The following is a 19,006-nucleotide window of genomic DNA, read 5'->3' as shown; positions in this document are numbered from 1 at the left end:
CAAATCCTTCTCCCGTTTGCTTCTTACTGTTCTCCCTAGGGAAATAGTACAAAAACTATATCATGCTGCCATGGAGATACATTATTTGCTAAGCTCACGTGCACCACTCCTGTCACAAGCACATAACCTGCATGAGACATCACGTCACAGTACAGTTTTCCACCTCTCTAGGCCAAAATACTGATATTATTATCTTGTTAAGACATAAAGAATTAGGAAGACATGGCAACTCAGCCTTGCAAGCCAATAATTTCAATCTGTAATCGCTCATTAGCTGAGGTATGAATCAAAAAGTATCAGGTCATCACATCGCCCAATGCACACGAGTCCAGGGACAGATCGATTTAATACTGAATAACAATTTATGCAAAGCAAAAATATTTTCATTTGGGAGGTACATCGTAGACAGCAGACATACATGTAACACCAAAATCATACAAAGTTTTGAAAGGTACGTAGCAAGCGATAAAGGTGTGGGGATAGGAAATAACAGACAAAACAGTGAAATTATGCAAAGTTTTGCAAGGTATCAAGCGGTAGAAGTGCTGGGATAGGAGACGCTTCCTGCAGACACAACAGTGAAATCATACCTAGACTTGGAAGGTACATGTACATGTACCACTTGGTAGAGGTGTTGGGATATTGCCAAGCTACGTGGTGGCACAGCGTCCTTACGGTGGTTTGTTGGCACGGTGCCATTATTATCATTATTTCTTTTTTTCCGCTAGCACTTTAGAGACATTAATAAATGTAATAATGTGCTAAAGTATTGTGAATTATTATTATTATTATATTTGTTTAAATGTACAAGATACTCGCATGTTTGACTCTCTAGTGATAGATAAGAGTGTAGTAAAATCCCATTGAAAACCTGACACCCCTCATCTCCCCCACCCCATTCCCACCACTTTATAAACATTGCTTATGATCTCTGCCTACATTAAAGTTTACAGGATGCAAAAGGCTGCCAGTGATTGCCAGTTTCATAAGAACTACAAAAGGTATCAATGTCTTTGGAGCCATCATTTCTTCTTCTTATTTTTGTCTGAGTTTCCAACGAACCATGACTCCACTAACATTCCATTAGTTCTGTTAATCTACACCGTATGCCTTCTGATCACCGAACTTTACTACCATCGAGACAAAGTCACAATCAATCAGCAGAGCTCTGTTTGATATTAGGACTCGTGTATTATACAATTCACACTGATAGCCAATGGGCTAATCTAGTAATTTTGTTGGTAGAAGTGACAGGCAGACTTAATAGGCAGTGCTGAATCATTTTGTGGGAGCAGTGTCTGGGCTAGGCTTTCTCCAAGTCATGAATACTAATCTCAGTCTCAGTCATTTTGCAGTACAGTGGCTTTATAGTGGATAAGACTCTTGAACTTCAATCACAGGTTCCGAGTTAAAATCCTCTCAAATGCCTGCATGCTCAGACAAGATGCTGTTAACGCCCGTGTCCCTCTCAACTCAAGTGTATAAATGGGTACCTGGCAATGCAAGGGTCATTATAATCACAGGGTCTTCTGGTGGAACACAGGCAACACTGAAGAGGCTACCCTGGATAAATAGACCATATCATTATTATGTCTCAGATCTTGAAAGGCACCTGTGTCGACCCACTATGTTTTGGCTTTCTTCGCCTTTGACTCTGGGTACTAGCAGCATGAGGTCCTTTGGAAAATGCCAGGTTACAATTTTGTATTTTCAGCCAAAGTCTACCCGGGATTGATACTACTTGTCCAACGTGTATAATACTAGGAAGAGCTGCAGAAATAATTTTGTGCAATAAACCTTTGCTCATTATTACCTGTCTGCCACCAGTGGTCTAGGATGGGCACGTTGAAAACGTCACGACACCATAGAAGGGTTTCTCGATCAAAGATCTCACCAGCCACAAACAGGTATTTCAATCTACAAAACATAAATAGACAGACACAAAGAAAAGCAAGCACAGAGGGGGGATCAAAATAAAGACGAATATCAGAATACAAACAAAACAATAACATCACATTTTTTACAGGACAGGCTTTTTTTTTTTTTTTGGGGGGGGGGGGGGGGGGACAAAGGACTGGCAAAATTACCACAGCGGACTGGCAACATTGCCACAACACTTGACCATGTATGTATACACATTTTGCATAAAAGGATACTACATGGCAAGGGCTCTATTTATGCTACATTGTATGTGACAAACATACATTTGTACTGCTCATAAACTTGTTCATTTTTTTTTTTTTTTTTCATTGGAGCATTTCTTCTTGACTCCATAAAAGGATCACATTTGTGCACTTTCTAATACCTGGTTGACATTCTACATGTATGTAAACGACACATCACTGCGTGCAATCAATATACAGCGTAATGTAGAGTGATATTCTGGCCCCTGCATGCACCCATTTGTAGCCATGGCACATGAGTGCAAGATGATATAGCCATTGTATTTTATACCTACTCTACGCATATGCATGTGGCCTATATGTCCCTATTACTGATAAAATTATTTTATATCCGACAATTTAGAAGCAATGAACACTGGACACTGAACACTGCCTATCATGAAAAAGAAAAGTAAAAACAAGTGGAAGTAGCAGAAGTAGTTTATTCTACACTAAACAAATTTTATAATTGCAATTATTTCTTTTTTGGGCTTTTCTTTTTCACAGTAATGATAGTCATGCTTTTAAATATTTCCTCCGCCTGTGCTTATGAAGCAAACACAGATAAGCACAGATCATCCTTTAGCCTGCCAGTCCCCTCCTAATAATGTGCATGTACTTGATATGCCTGTTTCAATATTTTGTGATTGTATGCAGACAGGAAAGTTGATCTCCAAAAGAAAAAAAAAAATGATAAAGCATGCCGGGTTATTCCGCGTCTATACTATGTCAACACAATTCCTTATCAAAACACTGGTACATAGGACGCTCTGCCACACAGTTTAACGCAGGGTCACGGAAAAGCAGGGTCATAAACATTAAATACTTTTGTCTCTTTTGAAGTAACATAATCTTTATGTAGGCAAACATTCCCTGCTATCACTGAAGCTCAGAACCCAAACATGGCTTCAAGGGACGATCAAGCAAAATCAATTAGAAAAAAAAAGAAATCTGCTTTGCTTGTATGGAAAAGGAGATCATAACTTGTATTTCTAAGCAAGGTGACAGACTTTTCACAGACAACCTCAACACTCACAATTATTCTATTTTCCTTTCTCTCAAAAGCGAGTTGATAAACTAGTACACCTGTGCTGCTTTCCCAGCTATGGTACCCAGCACCTCACTTTTTTTGTTGTAAATTCTCTACATATATTATCAATTGCTTCAATTCTAAATATTATGCATCACATTGCTGCATAAAGAAGCAAGTTAAAGTGCACCTTGTCAATTTCTGCTGAAATATTTCCTCATATCTAATAATGCAAAACAGTGGAGCTTTAATGGCTCTATCTCAATCAAACAAAATTATCCTCTTCACTCTACTCCTACTCTATATACACAGCAATAAAATGAAGGATGCAATAATTCATGCACATATGGTCACACTTTGAACATCTGAATTATAACTAACATAAAGAAATTATGTTTACAAGCACTTATCAATGTTTATATTATATGCACTAATAAATGCAACAATCTTGGCAAGCTTTTATCAGTGGAATACCTTTCTGACCTTGAATTGTAAAACTGCCACTTCACATACAATCACAAAAGTTTGGCAGTAATATCTAGAAATGCTCATTTCAACCTATTGGCAGGAAAACATTGTGAGAGTGTGTGCATGTGTGTCTGTCTGCGTAGTGTACACAGGTACGTAGGTGGGGGGATTTTTTATGGATGTAGATTTGCAGCCAGATGCTACACGTATAATCAGGAAATTATATGACGATATTCTAGCCATGGTACAAATGAAATATTCTTGGCAAGGCTGTTACACCAAACTTTTCTGCTGAGGGTGATTTGTGGAAGGCATTCACATTAACATTTTGAAATGAATGGTCTACTGTTCTCAAATACTATATTATGCCATCATGTAATGTCTTGTTTGATTCAGGTTATTTTTCTTCAACAAGTATTAGCTTTGAAGTCCTCATAGTGATCAGTCGTTTGTGTACTGAGAATTATAAGTTCTGAGAGATTTACATTCTGTATAGTTTTGGTTGAGACCTAACTTCAGGTTTTTAACATTTTTTGGTGAGATAATGAGAAACCTCTTATGAAATATGAAAGAGCATGTAATTCCAAGGGGGAATCAATGTTTATTTGTGACCCTGCACCTCAAAACAAACAAAAAGTCCCCAGACATGAATTTTTAGTTAAGACCATATTCTGAAAGAGTAGACTTTAAGCTTTAAAATGATGTATAACTCAAATCAAATGGACACTAATACCTATCTAAACATTGAAAAGAAAGCACAATCTCAGGAAAAGTGTGAACTGAGAAAAGAGGCTCTGAAGTACAGTGTCTATTCAAGCGCTTAATCTTTACCAAACCGTGCTGGCTGTGCGATGAATGGGACAAAAAACAGGAAGTAAACCACCAGAGTAACAACAATGAAGGGATTATCAGATTAAGCTGAAATTAAGCATGCCTCATTGACACATTCTGTCCATAATCAATGCCAACTTTCAAAGCAGTAGCACTATCCTTTCAAAAGTTATTAGAGTTGAAAGTGAAGAGTGTGGACAAGGTTTTTCACAAATGAAAAAAGGGATTCTAAAGACACACCTAATCACACTGTTCTACCAAAAATGTTCGAGATAAACTGCTAAAAAAACACACTTTCCTGCCCGTTTTATGATACCAAATTTTAGCATAATGTAAAAGAAGACCCGCTCTTTCAGAAAATATGAAAAAGTCAAGTTCGGCAAGGTTGACCCATTTCACTTATTTTCAGTCCTCACGCAAAATCAGTGTGTGCGACTTTATGTTCGTTTTGAGGTGCACGGTCACATTTGATGAAAGTTGGTTTTGAAATGGCCGAGATATCCAAAACAGAGCAATCCTAAAAAAAGGTGGGACCCACCTTCTATTAGGATCGCTTTGTTTTACTTTGTTTTTGGATGTCTCAGCCATTCCAAAATCGATTTTCATCTAATAAACTTTGAATTCCCCCAAGAATGGTATGCTCTGTATTACATGTATTCCATAAGTGGTTTGTTGGTATCTCGCAAAAAGTTAAAAGCCCAATTCTCATCTCCACCAATGCTGTACCATCCATGTAATTTGGTGAATGAACAGCTACATACGTATCTTTTGCTTCTCAAAAAAGTTGCCAGAAGAAGCAAAACAAAAACATCACTTCCACAGACTCATGGAATGTGAAGAGTGAAAAGAAAAAAGATGCCGCTTGACAAATCTTCACTACAAGCAGGGCGAATGCACCAAATGCACGTCCAAAATATGCTGGACCCACCTATCGAGAGAATATTTCTTGGCCATCTCACCGCTGGGGTCATCCTTGATGATGGCTCGCAGGGCGGTGGGGGAAGTGAACATGGCGGAGACACCATGCTGGTTGACGACTCGGAAGAAAGAGCCAGCGTCTGGAGTTCCCACTGGTTTGCCCTGTAGCGTTCAAAGTAAGGAGCAAACAAGAATGTACGCTCATGTACCATCATAAAATATTAAGAATAACAGAGAAGATGGACAAAAAACAAACAAAAAAGCACAGAAACAGATAATTTGGACAGAAGTTCTTTGTGCATCAAACTTTATGAAGTCCACACTGTTGTTCACCCCACACATTTTGTATTACTGGATACATTTTTTTTTTAATTATTTAATTATCTATTTCTTAAACAAAATACGCTCAGTTTTTCCAAGCCTATGACTCTTTTATCCCAATTAATAAACTATGTCCAACATTGAATTCACATTCCAATCCTTAGGTTTTATGAAGTCATAGAAAGTCTAACAATGTGTTTGAAGTGTTGAAAATTAAAATGAAACAAACAGTAAAGGTGGAAGTTTCTGTAGGATTAAGACCACCTTGTGTAAAAATGCCCAATGACATGATGATACTACTACTATTACTACTTCCACTAATAATAATAATAATAATAATAATAATAATAATAATGATAATAGTAATAATAATAATAATAATAATAATAATAATAATAATGATAATAATAACAATAATAATAATAATAATAATAATAATAATAATAATAATAATAATAATAATAATTATTATTATTATTATTATTATTATTATTATTATTATTATTATTATTATCATCATCATCATCATTATACCTACAACCATATTAATTTGCATTTTAATAGCTAACAATAATTTCAAACATTCTGTCTCATCACAGTAAAAATCTAGCATAAGTACCAGACACACATTCTGATGGGAATGATTGCACCTCATAGTTTATGGCGTATAAGTTGTTAAGTCTTTATGTTACATTTTTAAAATAATTTGTCTATGTTTGGTGTTGTTGCATCGTGCATCATCTGGGTCCAAACCAGACGGGAGCACAACCCTACCTCATAGATGATGGTAGGATTTCTATGGAGGAGAGGGGCGTAGCAGATATAGGAGTGGCCAACGATCCAGCCCAGATCGGAGGCGGTCCACCAGACCTCACCCGGTTCCAAGCCATAGAGGTGCTTCATGGTCCAGTAGAGGGCCACTATGTAACCCCCGGTGGGTCGCACCGGCCCCTGGAGGTCAATTGGAAAAAATATTATAAGCCCTTCTCTCGCCAGAGGTGAAAATATCATGGGTAATAGCAATGGAAGCAAGACAGAGTACGTAATTCTTAAGCCCTGTTTTAACAGACTTTATCGCGGCAATGTCACGACATTGTACGGAGAACAAAATGCCTCGCCTCATGCAATAAAACAGCAGATTACATATCAAGCAAAGAGCAAAAGTTATCGCAAGAAACAAAGTCTGAGCAACATCCGTTTGAACAGGCAGGGTGAAAAAAGATTACCCGGATGCTGCCGCAGTAACTCTAGTTTGAAAGGTTCTGTTAAAAATGGGCTTCAGAGGGTTACATCCAGGGCTTGATTGTTTAGTTATCTTGCTTGTTTCTTTCTTGTTTTATTTGTCTTTCCATTATTGGTGTTCAGCTTTCACCAAGTCCATTGACATTTCATTCACACTCACAATTCCAAATCTTTATCCATGGCTTGCTTAATACCACAGACAGTAGGAATGGTTCTTCCACCTCCCTGGTTTAATATCAATGGTGGTATACTACATTGTACATGAATGTATCAATGTTTCACCGTATCTACCATCAAATTAACTAATATTTACCCCACTTTTAATGCTTTCTAGAAAAATCTCAGTTGACGTCATATGGTGAGTGTATTTTCCTTGCTTACCATTCAAAATATATGAAGTGAGTGCAGTATGTGTTGATAGGAAATTATCAATCACTTTGTGGGTTTTCATTTCATTTTTTCTATTACTTTGTGTGTCATCTATGCAGTCCCTTTCAAATGTGCATATTACAAATAATTTTACACAGCAAGATTTAGATTACTAGGGATTATCAGCATGTAAAACAAATGAAACATTTTATCTTAAAGAATCCACCAAATGGTGAGTTTTGACTGTGAAATTACAGGAGTCAAAATCAAAATGCTTTTTATAACAAAGTCTGGAAGCATTTTTTAACCCGTTGAGGATGGGGTGATTTGGCTACAACACGCCTTTCCCATAAACATTAACCGAGTACACTCGGGACTTGTCCTCAATTGGTTACAGGAACTTCAAATGTACAAAAATGTATACCAGAGGAAGACAACAAAAGGTTATTGAATATACCTGGTATTTAAAGTAACTTTTGATAGAAGGGCATGTAGATTACAAAAGTGTCACAACTATTCATTGATTGCCATGGACAATGGTTTCAAGCAAGCTCACCTGGCCCAAGTCTTTATGCAGGCACCTAATTCTGACCCACCCTATAAACAAAAGACTGTGACATCATCACTTTGCTACATTATTACCTCCACCAAAGGAGGAGGTTATGTTTTCATTACCGTTTGTTTATTTGTCCAAGTGCAAAATAACTCAAAAAGTAGAGAACAGATTTGGATGAAACTTGCAGGAAAGGTTGAAAACGACACAAGGAACAGATGATTAAGCTTTGGTTGTGATCTGGGAATTTTATGAAGGATTTTCGATATTTTGGCAAGTAGGGTCAATGAACTTGGGAGTTCAAGCTGCGCATTTTTGAGGTTTTTATACGCGCACTAAAGTGCGTGCTCTAGTTTCTTCTAGGGCGCCGCATGCCACGCAGCTGGAAGTTGACGTAACAAAAGGCTTCTATGAATTGGGAAATCGGGCGATTTTCAGCATGCAGATGTATGGGTATGTGGAAATCACTGATCTCTATGGAAGAACAAGATTATTGGTGGAAACAGCCGTTTGGCAGAGGTCTGCGATCTCAGAGTGCTTCTCTAGCAATGACAATGACTGGATACCTTGGGCAGCCCTGTAGTTCCTGATGTGTGGAGAATGTACATTGGATCCATGGCATTGACTGGAACGCAGTCGTGACCTTTGGCCGATGACATCAGGTCCATCCAACAATGATCTCGGCCGGCAGTGAAGTTTTGCGTTTCAAACTAGAAGGCCAGTGGTACAAACAGCATCGAAGGTGATGTGAACGTCTTATTGTTTTGTCTACTGTTGTGTTGTCCTGTGCTAGTAGGTCTATTTACACATTTTGTAATGTCTTCCCATAACATTTGGTAGCTAGTGGTGTTCATGACACAATATTTTCCCAGTTTACTGAAATCAAATCCCCAAGTGTTGTAACTCCACTCTGTGGGAAATGCCCAAATTCATCGGACCACTTTCTGGAACAAACATTGTGCTCACACTATCAACACAAAACATTTACTGTAACTTTCAACGCCTTAAGTGTGCCCTAGCACGACAATTTTTGTTTTAGTTTGTTTTGGGATATCCCAGCCATCTAAAAAGCCAATTTTCATCAAATAAACTTTTGATTCCTTTTACAGTTGTATGTTCTTTAACTCTTTATGTGCCACGTTCACACGTCCGACTCAGTCGACGGCGTGCCAAATTCGCATACAGTTGAACCTCTCGTATCCAGACAAGTCGGGACCGGGGCTCATCCGGATAAGGGATTTGGCCGGATACGGGAGACTCAATGCTTTATACATGTACATATACATACACATGTACTGATGTAGCCCATTGTAGTACCACATGTAGTAATGTGTATACTGCAACCTTTTCATTGTTACATTTGGGGATGTTTCGGGATGTTGAAATGTCTGAAGGTAAGCAATTTGGAAGGAAATTTGATGCAATGTATGTTAATCATATTGGAAGTAATATGTAATTCATGTGTGTTTGGGTAGGAGTTCTCAAGGAGTTGGGAATCCCCCTTTCTTCCCGTAATTATTAAAAAAAATCACGACGAGATTGCGTCCGGATAATAGAGAGATCCGGATAAAGGGAGGCCGGATAATAGAGGTTCAACTGTATTCTGCTCAACAAACAAAGCCGCCAAAACCGATCGATAAATCACTAATCACTGCTAATCCTGGGGCACAATGAAGCGTTTCTCTTGCTTTTGTTCCTCTTATATTCGGCTTGCATTCTATGTGGTGATTGACTATCAAGCGGTGTTCCCAACTTGATTTGCTCGTACATTCTAAGTTTTTGTCACGTTTTGTGTGCAAAATTCATGCCTTTACAGTAATGTAGCAACTGGTCATTCAAACGAAAAATTTAAAATAGATTCGTCATACAATTTATATCAAAACAAAGCTTGGCATTCCTCTTTAACTTTGCCTACTATTATGCCCATCTTAACAGAAATTTGTAGAAGTCATACAAATTGGAAAAACAGAATTCTTTCTCAAAGCATGACTACCTTCCTGTCTCAGAATAACATGGCACACAGGGGGTTTCCACCATGGCACATAAGGAGTTAATATTTCATACATGTGGTTTCTAATCATCTCCCAAAAAGTTAAAATCTGAATCCTTATCTTGACCAAAACTACACCATCTCTTTAAACATAAAAAAGTCCTAGCACTAGAATGCTTAAGGTACGTTATGTTAAATGTGATGGCAGTTCAACGGCACACAATTTTTACAAAACTAAGTAGAAGCTGTATAAAAACAAAACAAAACAAAACAAAACAAACCGTGACTTTCAGCTGGACTTGAATCTTGACCTTCACATTGCACTGTCTGAATATTTGCTGATTACACGGCTTAGTTTCTCACAGCAAATACAGCTTTGTCTTAGAATTGATTCTGTCTGGTCACAATTTTTAGTATTAGCAGTTGTCAGCATCAATTCTGAGTCTATGTCCAGACTGTTTTTATGTCTGTTAGCTAAGGGATATTGAACTCAATAAAGCCGAGTGTGAGGATAGACATGTGCCCAGACTACTCACGCCTGGCCTGTTGTAAATGATGCAGGACGCTGGCTTGTTCTTGCTCATGCTGACCGCCTCATCCAACAGACCCTTGTAGTCCACTGTCCGGCCGGGCTCAATACCCACTGATGCTGAGACGATTACTTTGGGCTGAAGAAACACACATAACACACACAAAGAGGAATATACATGCAGTTGACAAGTGAGAATAGGATGACATTTCGCATTAAATGACATCTGTGATGGCATTTGTACAAGGCAAGCTTCCAGTGCCAATTGGTACTCAAAGCAGAGAAAAGGTGAATGTGTAAAAGCATAGATGAGCAAACACAGAAGCTAGTAATATGGGACTACAAAGTATCTCAGCATCATCAACTGTACAGTATGGGACACTCCCATAATAACAAAGTCCTTAAAGGTAGGGAATCCCATTTGCACGCCTTAAATGAAGAGTTGTATAAATACAGTGGTATGTTGAAGAGAGTATCATTTTAGAAACTCCCATAAAGTATTGAAAGTGGAAGGTAACATTTAGTTCATTTTTTTGACCGTTAGATTTTGAATTGAATTGTTTTCGGGGCTCACCGTAAATTCCAGTACATTACTAGGCTACCTTTGCAGACCCATGTACTGCATGTGTGTCCATCATGTATATTTTGTGAAGAAAGTTCATCAACACTTACAAACATTTCTACAATCTTGCCACACACTCTATATGTTATTACATCAGCTCTTGTACTTTTAGATTTGTGTTTATAGATCACAAATACAGAAGAATGCAACAAAAAGGCTTAAGTGTGGCTGACACACAGAACTACTGAGTAGTTGAGTTTTGTGCATTATTCAAATTTTAGATAACTGTTGACTTCCAAATTTCTAAGCAGTGGCCTAAGCAAGTCCCCTGAGGTTCATATTTGTGACCCTGCACCTCAAAACAAACAAAAAGTCGCCAGACATGAATTTTTCGTTAAGACCATATTCTGAAAGAGCAGACTTTAAGCTTTAAAATGATGTATAACTCAAATCAAATGGACTCTCCTAACCTATCTAAATATTGGAAAGAAAGCACAAACTCAGGAAAAGTGTGAACTGAGAAAAGAGGCTCTGAAGTACAGTGTCTATTCAAGCGCTTAATCTTTACCAAACCGTACTGGCTGTGCGATGAATGGGACAAAAAACAGGAAGTAAACCACCAGAGTAACAACAATGAAGGGATTATCGGATTAAACTGAAATTAAGCATGCCTCATTAACACATTCTGTCCATAATTAATGCCAACTTTCAAAGCAGTAGCACAATACTTTCAAAAGTTATTAGAGTTGAAAGTGAAGAGTGTGGACAAGGTTTTTCAAAAATGAAAAAGGGATTCTAAAGACACACCTAATCACACTACTCTATCAAAAATGTTCGAGATAAACTGCTAAAAAACACACTTTTCTGCCCGTTTTATGATCCCAAATTTTAGCATAATGTAAAAGAAGACCTGCTCTTTTAGAAAATATGAAAAAGTCAAGTTCGGCTAGGTTGACCCATTTCACTTATTTTCAGTCCTCATGCAAAAATCAGTGTGTGCGACTTTATGTTCGTTTTGAGGTGCACTGTCACATTTAATGTTTTGCTGCATTTTGGGAGGTCTGTAAAAGGTATCCCCTACCTTAAAGGCCAGCATTTTTTTCTTTTTTCCTATCAAAACTTTGTTACAGCTGAACAGTAAAGGAGGCAAAAAGATTTGGATAATAATTTTAGAAACTAAATCTTTACTTTGTTGTAAACGAGAATTTCGTTATAACCATGATCGATATAATGGGAGTGCACTGTATCTTGGCGTCTATGATAATGGAAGACAATATCCAACTCAACATCAGTATTTGAAACTGGTCCATCTTTTCATCATCAATAACAGCAAAATGTCCACTAATGCAAGGGTTTTATTTCAATGTTTGAGTAAACTGTCATCGTAGCCTGATGAAGTACTAGCATTACTGAACATAAACCTTTTTGGGTAAATACTACATTCTCCAGACTCTATTCTTTCAATGATTGTGTAGTCTTACCTAACATACTGAAACCCATCCAAAATACACTGACAAAACAAGCCTCCAGACAGAGACACTGCAAAGAAAAGATTGATACTGACGAAAAGTAAGCAATTAAATCTGTTCCCGAACGGACCTGTGTGTGATCAATTCTGATGGACAGCTCCTTGGAGGCGAACCCACCGAAGACCAGAACGTGGACGGCACCGATGCGGGCGCAGGCCAGCATGGCGATGACGGCCTGGGGAATCATGGGCATGTAGATGAGGACTCGGTCACCGTACCGCACCCCTTGCTCCACCAGACAGGATGCAAACTTGGAGACCTGGACAGAGTTGACCATAATACCGTGATTATGATAACAATAATGATGATCCCACTATGATGGTGATGATGATGATAAGGAGGAAGATAAGGTAATAATTGTGATGTTGATACAACTACTACTACCACTACTAACACTACCACTACTACTACTACTACTACTACTACTACTACTACTACTACTACTACTACTAACACTACTACCACTACTAACACTACTACTACTACTACTACTACTACTACTACTACTACTACTACTACTACTACTACTACTACCACTACTACTACTACGACTACTACTACTACTACTACTACTACTACTACTACTACTACTACCACTACTAACACTACTACTACTACTACTACTACTACACTCACAGTCTACTCCTACTACAATTGTACTTCTACTCAGGCTGCTGATAACAATAACAATCACAATGAAGTGAAAGAAGAAATCAACAAGACAAAAAACACGCAAGTAACAGAAGGAAAAACCACAGACCTCCATAGTTGGGCAAGACAGACAGTAGCCAATCTTTAAGATTTTTACTGGACAAAACACGAACTGTACACAGACACGAGGTACAGTGTACAGTGTAGTCTTTCACCCATGATGTACATTGTACACTACTAGCATTAGAAGCAAAATACACTTCAGCCTTAAATTCACACAGATTTCCTCAGAAATTATTTGTGATTGTGTTGTTGTTTTGAGGCTTTACATCTTCTATGTTGAATGTCTCATAAAGCATTCCATATTATCATTTAATATTCATTTTGAAATGGTATATTAGTATACAGCAAAATCCTAGTACTCCCTTCTTTCTTTGTTGATTTTTATCTTATAGAAACAGCCATAACTCCACTGATGTATTATCATCTGTTGCAACGAAAAGTCACCTCATTTCACTTTAATAGATCCCATGATATTTGCCATTAAAGCATGTGAAAGCTGGTGAGCAGTTTCTGCTCAGAGCACAAAATGATGTCACCAACTGCGTACACTTCTCCCATAGGCTCTTCATCAAATAATTCCCACTATCCAACTCACATTGCCCTTCAGGAGAGAAAGATACATGCAGGGCTGCACAATATCCCACTATTTCTACTGGTCCGACCTGTCTGTCAGACCAGTAGGTACCCAGTTTTTCCATTTTTTATAGGTCTATTTCTGAAAAAGTTACTGGTGCGACAGTGATTTTTACGGGAAAGGGACCGTTGTACCAGTGCCAGTGTGCAGCGCTGGATATATAATGGTAATAATTGTTGTAGTTAGGCATTGTCTTGGACCACCACCACTGTTAAGATAGGAATGTAAAAGTAGCTGTATATCCAGAAAAGAAATAGTGAATGGTTTTGTCCATGATGTGTTTGTTTTGTTTATTCATTTAATAGTTTTTTCTTTAAAAAATCAAACAAGATTTGACATTCATTGTACGATGTGACTCTCTACTCAATGAGACAAAGCCGAGTTGAATGCCACATATGATGCAATATTTGGTACCCTGGGGTACCAAATGAAAATTCGCCATTTTGTTGAATCAAATTTTTTTTTTTTCAGCGCTATACCCTGGCTTACCAAAAAATGTGTCAAAATATTTTTTAGTATTATTATGCACAAAAATGTTTTCTTATTTGTGATTATGCAACAATTAATGCATGCAAGTGTACTTCGAAAAACACCTATGGTGCTAGTTCATTGCTACGACTTTGCCGTATCCGAATTCGGGATCGGCGTATCTGAATTCGGATACGCATTATAAAATAATGGGCATGAGATGGCGCTGTACAACGCGGTACCCCGGGTTACAACGGTACCCCTGTGTACAGCGTGGCGAATCATATCATCTTAAGGGGATCTTATAGTTTCGGTTGAGACCTTAATTCAGGTCTCTTCCAGTTTTTGGTGAGATATTGAGAAACCTCTTATGAAATATGAAAGAGCATGTACTTCCAAGAGGGATTTAACATTTATTGGGTAGAAACTGGTTTTGAAATGGCTGAAATATCCAACAGAGAGCAATCCTAATAAAAGGCGGGACCCTCCTTTTAATAGGACCGTTTTGTTTTACTTTGTTTTGTGGATGTCTCAGGAATTCCAAAACCGATTTTCATCTAACAAAATTTGAATTCCTCTTGGAATGGCATGCTCTGTATTATTTCCTAAGTGGTTTCTTGGTATCCTGCAGAATGTTAAAAGCCCAATCCTCATCTCCACCAATACAATACCATCCCTTTAACCCCCTTGTGTGAAATCGTGTACCATCGCACTTCTGACCACCAGAACATCAATCGAAAATCAGTCACCTCCTGCTGGAGCTCTCTGTACGTCAGATGAGTGATGGAACCTGTCACTGGGCTGTCATGAATAACTGCATTCTGGTCGCCATGGCCACTGTCGACATGACGATCTACTGCATTGTAACACATGTTGATTTCTCCTCCAACAAACCTGTTAAACAGAGGTCAAGGGTCATGTGTCAGCTTGATAAAAGAAACCATTAGCAGTACTACTACTCCCGGTACTAAGTTTACCGCGGTACTAAAACTACTACCTGTACTACTACCTGCATGTGTGCATCACGATATATTGCTCAGAGGGACTGCATTATCATTATTATTATCATTATTTCTGGCACTACTACTATCACTATCATTATCATTATGATTATCATTGTTAAAATTATTAATAATATCATTATCATTTATCATTATTATTATCATTATTATTATCATCATCATGCATTTCTTCGATGTGATAGCACTGTAAATGTGACCCTGCACCTCAAAACAAACAAAAAGTCGCCAGACATTAATTTTTAGTTAAGACCATATTCTGAAAGAGCAGACTTTAAGCTTTAAAATGATGTATAACTCAAATCAAATGGACTCTCCGAACCTACCTAAATATTGGAAAGAAAGCACAAACTCAGAAAAAGTGTGAACTGAGAAAAGAGGCTCTGAAGTACAGTGTCTATTCAAGCGCTTAATCTTTACCAAACTGTGCTGGCTGTGCGATGAATGGGACAAAAAACAGGAAGTAAACCACCAGAGTAACAACAATGAAGGGATTATCAGATTAAATCGAAATTAAGCATGCCCCATTAACACATTCTGTCCATAATTAATGCCAACTTTCAGAGCAGTAGCACTATCCTTTCAAAAGTTATTAGAGTTGAAAGTGAAGAGTGTGGACAAGGTTTTTCAGAAATGAAAAAGGGATTCTTAAGACACACCTAATCACACTATTCTACCAAAAATGTTTGAGATAAACTACTCAAAAAAACACACTTTCCTGCCCGTTTTATGATACCAAATTTTAGCATAATGTAAAAGAAGACCCGCTCTTTCAGAAAATATGAAAAAGTCAAGTTCGGCTAGGTTGACCCATTTGACTTATTTTCAGTCCTCACGCAAAATCAGTGTGTGCGACTTTATGTTCGTTTTGAGGTGCACGGTCACAAATTAGCTGATTTAAATCTACGGAATACATTGCACTTTCTATAGGCCTGTCGGTACTAAGACAATGTGCTTTACTTTCTCCCTTAGCTGCAATTGTAAAGTTATAAGTTAATATAACATTGACATCAGCCTGACCAGTTGGTTGATGCACCAAGTCCAAGACAAGCATACACAAATTAATTGTTTAAACTGTCCAAACGTGAAGGGTAATTGTGCTTTCTATTGAAAATTGATCTTGTGTGAATATTTAAGTTTCTTTCAATACACCAATAGCTGAAACATATTAGAATACTATGCCATATGATCAAATAGTATCGTTTTGGGGTCATACACTGTATTACTATTAACAAAATGTCTTCTGCCCCTAAAAATCCAGAATTATACCCAAAATGCATTTGATATATGGTAATCATGTAGAAATGCACAACACGATTACCTGATATATTACCCCTTTGTAACATTTATTCTATTTTCACATATTTTTATGAAATTTGGGAAATTTGAACAATTTAATGCACTGAAATCATTTTTGACACAGGATTTGATGGCAGTCAAATTCTGAATTCTGAAATTTTTTGTACAATTAACTGATTTCAATTTTCTTTTTCACATGGGGAATGCAATTTTAATTCTTGAGATTTGTCCAGTGGTTCTAGGGTTAACGTTAGATATCCATTCTCTATCTATAATAATAATAATGATAATAATAACAATAATAAATGAATAAATAAATAAATAAATAAATGGTGAAAAATGTGTTGGGACTAAGCGGTCTACATTCACATTTTGGCACACGTGACAGTCTGCTAGTGACCTGCATCTTTTAATATCAGCATTGCACTGCAGCATGCAAGTGTGCAGGCTAGTAAAACTGAGGTTCTTTTTTTTTTTTTTTTACTTCATCATTCTAACTTAACCTGGTACAGTGGTAGTCAACGTCCAGATTTTTTTTTTTAACGTCAGACTTCTAAAACCACAAGATAAATAACGTTAACAGTTAGACCCTAAACTGAACAAAATAAAGATTTCTCCACGACCACCACGCAAGTTAACATCTCAAAAAATACAATAATGCCGCTGAATATCATCAAATATTATGTTCTTAGTGAGAGTTATTCAACTATCAATAAACTTCGGCTAATTTTACCATTGCGAGGCTGGAGGGTTGCTGAAATCTAGAACACGGTCCCATTTCTTGAACCATACGACTCGCTCGGCTTGCTCCGCCCAGAACTCTTCGGGACGTGATATGCTCTCTTCGAATACCTGTGGATACCGGGAGTTGCTGCTCGGCTGCGGCCGCTCGGGAATAGACGAAAAATTCAGCCTTGACAACAGAGCTGGAGTTAGTTTGACAGGGTTCCGTAAACTGGTGACTTTCTCGTGGAGTAACGGGCCTCGGAGAGCAGCAAAGCGCCGTAGTTTAGACGATAATCGTATGACAGACATGATTATTTGCAAGTACATGTAAGTTCAGGAGCAAATTCTCATACTTCTGTATACAGTATTACAGGTGTGTGGTTTCGCAGACCTTGAGCCCGTGTCGTAGCTAGCTAGCCGCGCCGTAACCGTGCCTTCACTTTGTAAGAGCCGACTACTACTAGTACGAGTAGCTGACGTAGTAGTAATGAACGGCCCATGCAGTGTTCCCTACCTCATACAGAGCTGCTACAAACATTCGGCATGTACAAAGCATGCAGCACATTCGTGATTCAGTTTCCTGCATTCCCAGGGTACCGCGGCGTGAATGTGCTAGGACGATGCTCGTCTATGTTGTTGTTGTTGGGTTGTTTTTGTTGTTGTTGTTTTTTTCGACCGCGCCAGAGGGCCACTAGCTGTAGCACATGACTTTGAGAGAGAATTATTATGATGCTCAGTGGAAAGAAAGAAAGAAACGGTCAGTGAAGAATCACAGAGTACAGAATTTCCAATACTGCAAACAAATTCAAGTCGCCACACGAGGGGGGCGGATACCATGAGAGGGAGTCGAGAGAGAGAGAAGAAGAAGAGAGAGAGGGGGAGGGAGACAGAGAGGGGGGGGGGGGGAGATAGGACCTACAGCAAAAGTAAACAACCCCTCCCAGGCCCAAGGGGGGGGGGGGCACATTGTGTCCCCCTATAACTTTTTTTATTATTTGATGTATCATTGTCATAATTATTTGGCACATGGGTAGAGTACTCATACTCATACTCTTCATGACCGTACATTTGAATTTTCTCAAGGTCACCCATGGAGGGCGATATTTACCACAATATAAAGAAATATATAAAGAAATACATAGGAAATATGCTAAAAACATGATTTTTCTGTATAATTTCTTTATCCCCGTTACATATATGTCTTAATATAGACCAGTCTTTATTACCAGTCTTATTATTTGTTATGGTTGAAATTTCTCAGGGTCACCACATGGGGGCGCTTTTCATATCAACATAAATAATACATGATGAGACCTGAGATGAATAATGTTTGGGACAGGTACATGTATAGTTATGACATTTCATATTTGCATAATAGTGGATTTTGAGATATTGCAAATTGATGATATGATAATAAACTAATGATATTAGAGGCATAACTTTAATAGGTGATGATGACGTCGAAGGAATCAAAATAACACCAAATAGAAGGGCAATCTTTAGAAAATATTATTGTTTTCAATTTCTCTATTATATCTATTGTTTTATGCCTTTGTCACATAAAAACAAAGGAAATAATATGAAAAACTTTCAAGGACCATAATTACGTCAAATTTTGCTCCTTCAACAAATTTCAGCCAAG

General features: G+C 37.9%; 1 protein-coding gene across 1 annotated transcript in view; it reads right to left on the bottom strand.

The window, feature by feature from the left end:
* Positions 1-17,723, bottom strand: part of LOC140235986 (acyl-CoA synthetase short-chain family member 3, mitochondrial-like) — a 33,484-nt gene extending 15,761 nt beyond the window's left edge. The window contains exons 1-8 of the mRNA XM_072315973.1: positions 17,372-17,723; positions 15,070-15,214; positions 12,575-12,763; positions 10,421-10,552; positions 8,461-8,604; positions 6,505-6,681; positions 5,420-5,571; positions 1,814-1,917 (exon numbers count right to left, since the gene is read on the bottom strand). Of these exons, the coding sequence (XP_072172074.1) occupies positions 1,814-1,917; positions 5,420-5,571; positions 6,505-6,681; positions 8,461-8,604; positions 10,421-10,552; positions 12,575-12,763; positions 15,070-15,214; positions 17,372-17,691 (1,363 nt within the window). The 5' untranslated portion in view covers positions 17,692-17,723. The remainder of the gene's footprint in view (positions 1-1,813; positions 1,918-5,419; positions 5,572-6,504; positions 6,682-8,460; positions 8,605-10,420; positions 10,553-12,574; positions 12,764-15,069; positions 15,215-17,371) is intronic.
* Positions 17,724-19,006: the final 1,283 nt, after the last annotated feature.

The sequence above is a fragment of the Diadema setosum genome, chromosome 12, assembly GCF_964275005.1.
Source record: "Diadema setosum chromosome 12, eeDiaSeto1, whole genome shotgun sequence".
Taxonomy (NCBI): Eukaryota; Metazoa; Echinodermata; class Echinoidea; order Diadematoida; family Diadematidae; genus Diadema; species Diadema setosum.
The sequence above is the reverse complement of the archived record's forward strand: the minus strand, read 5'-3'. Positions and strand labels throughout refer to the sequence as shown.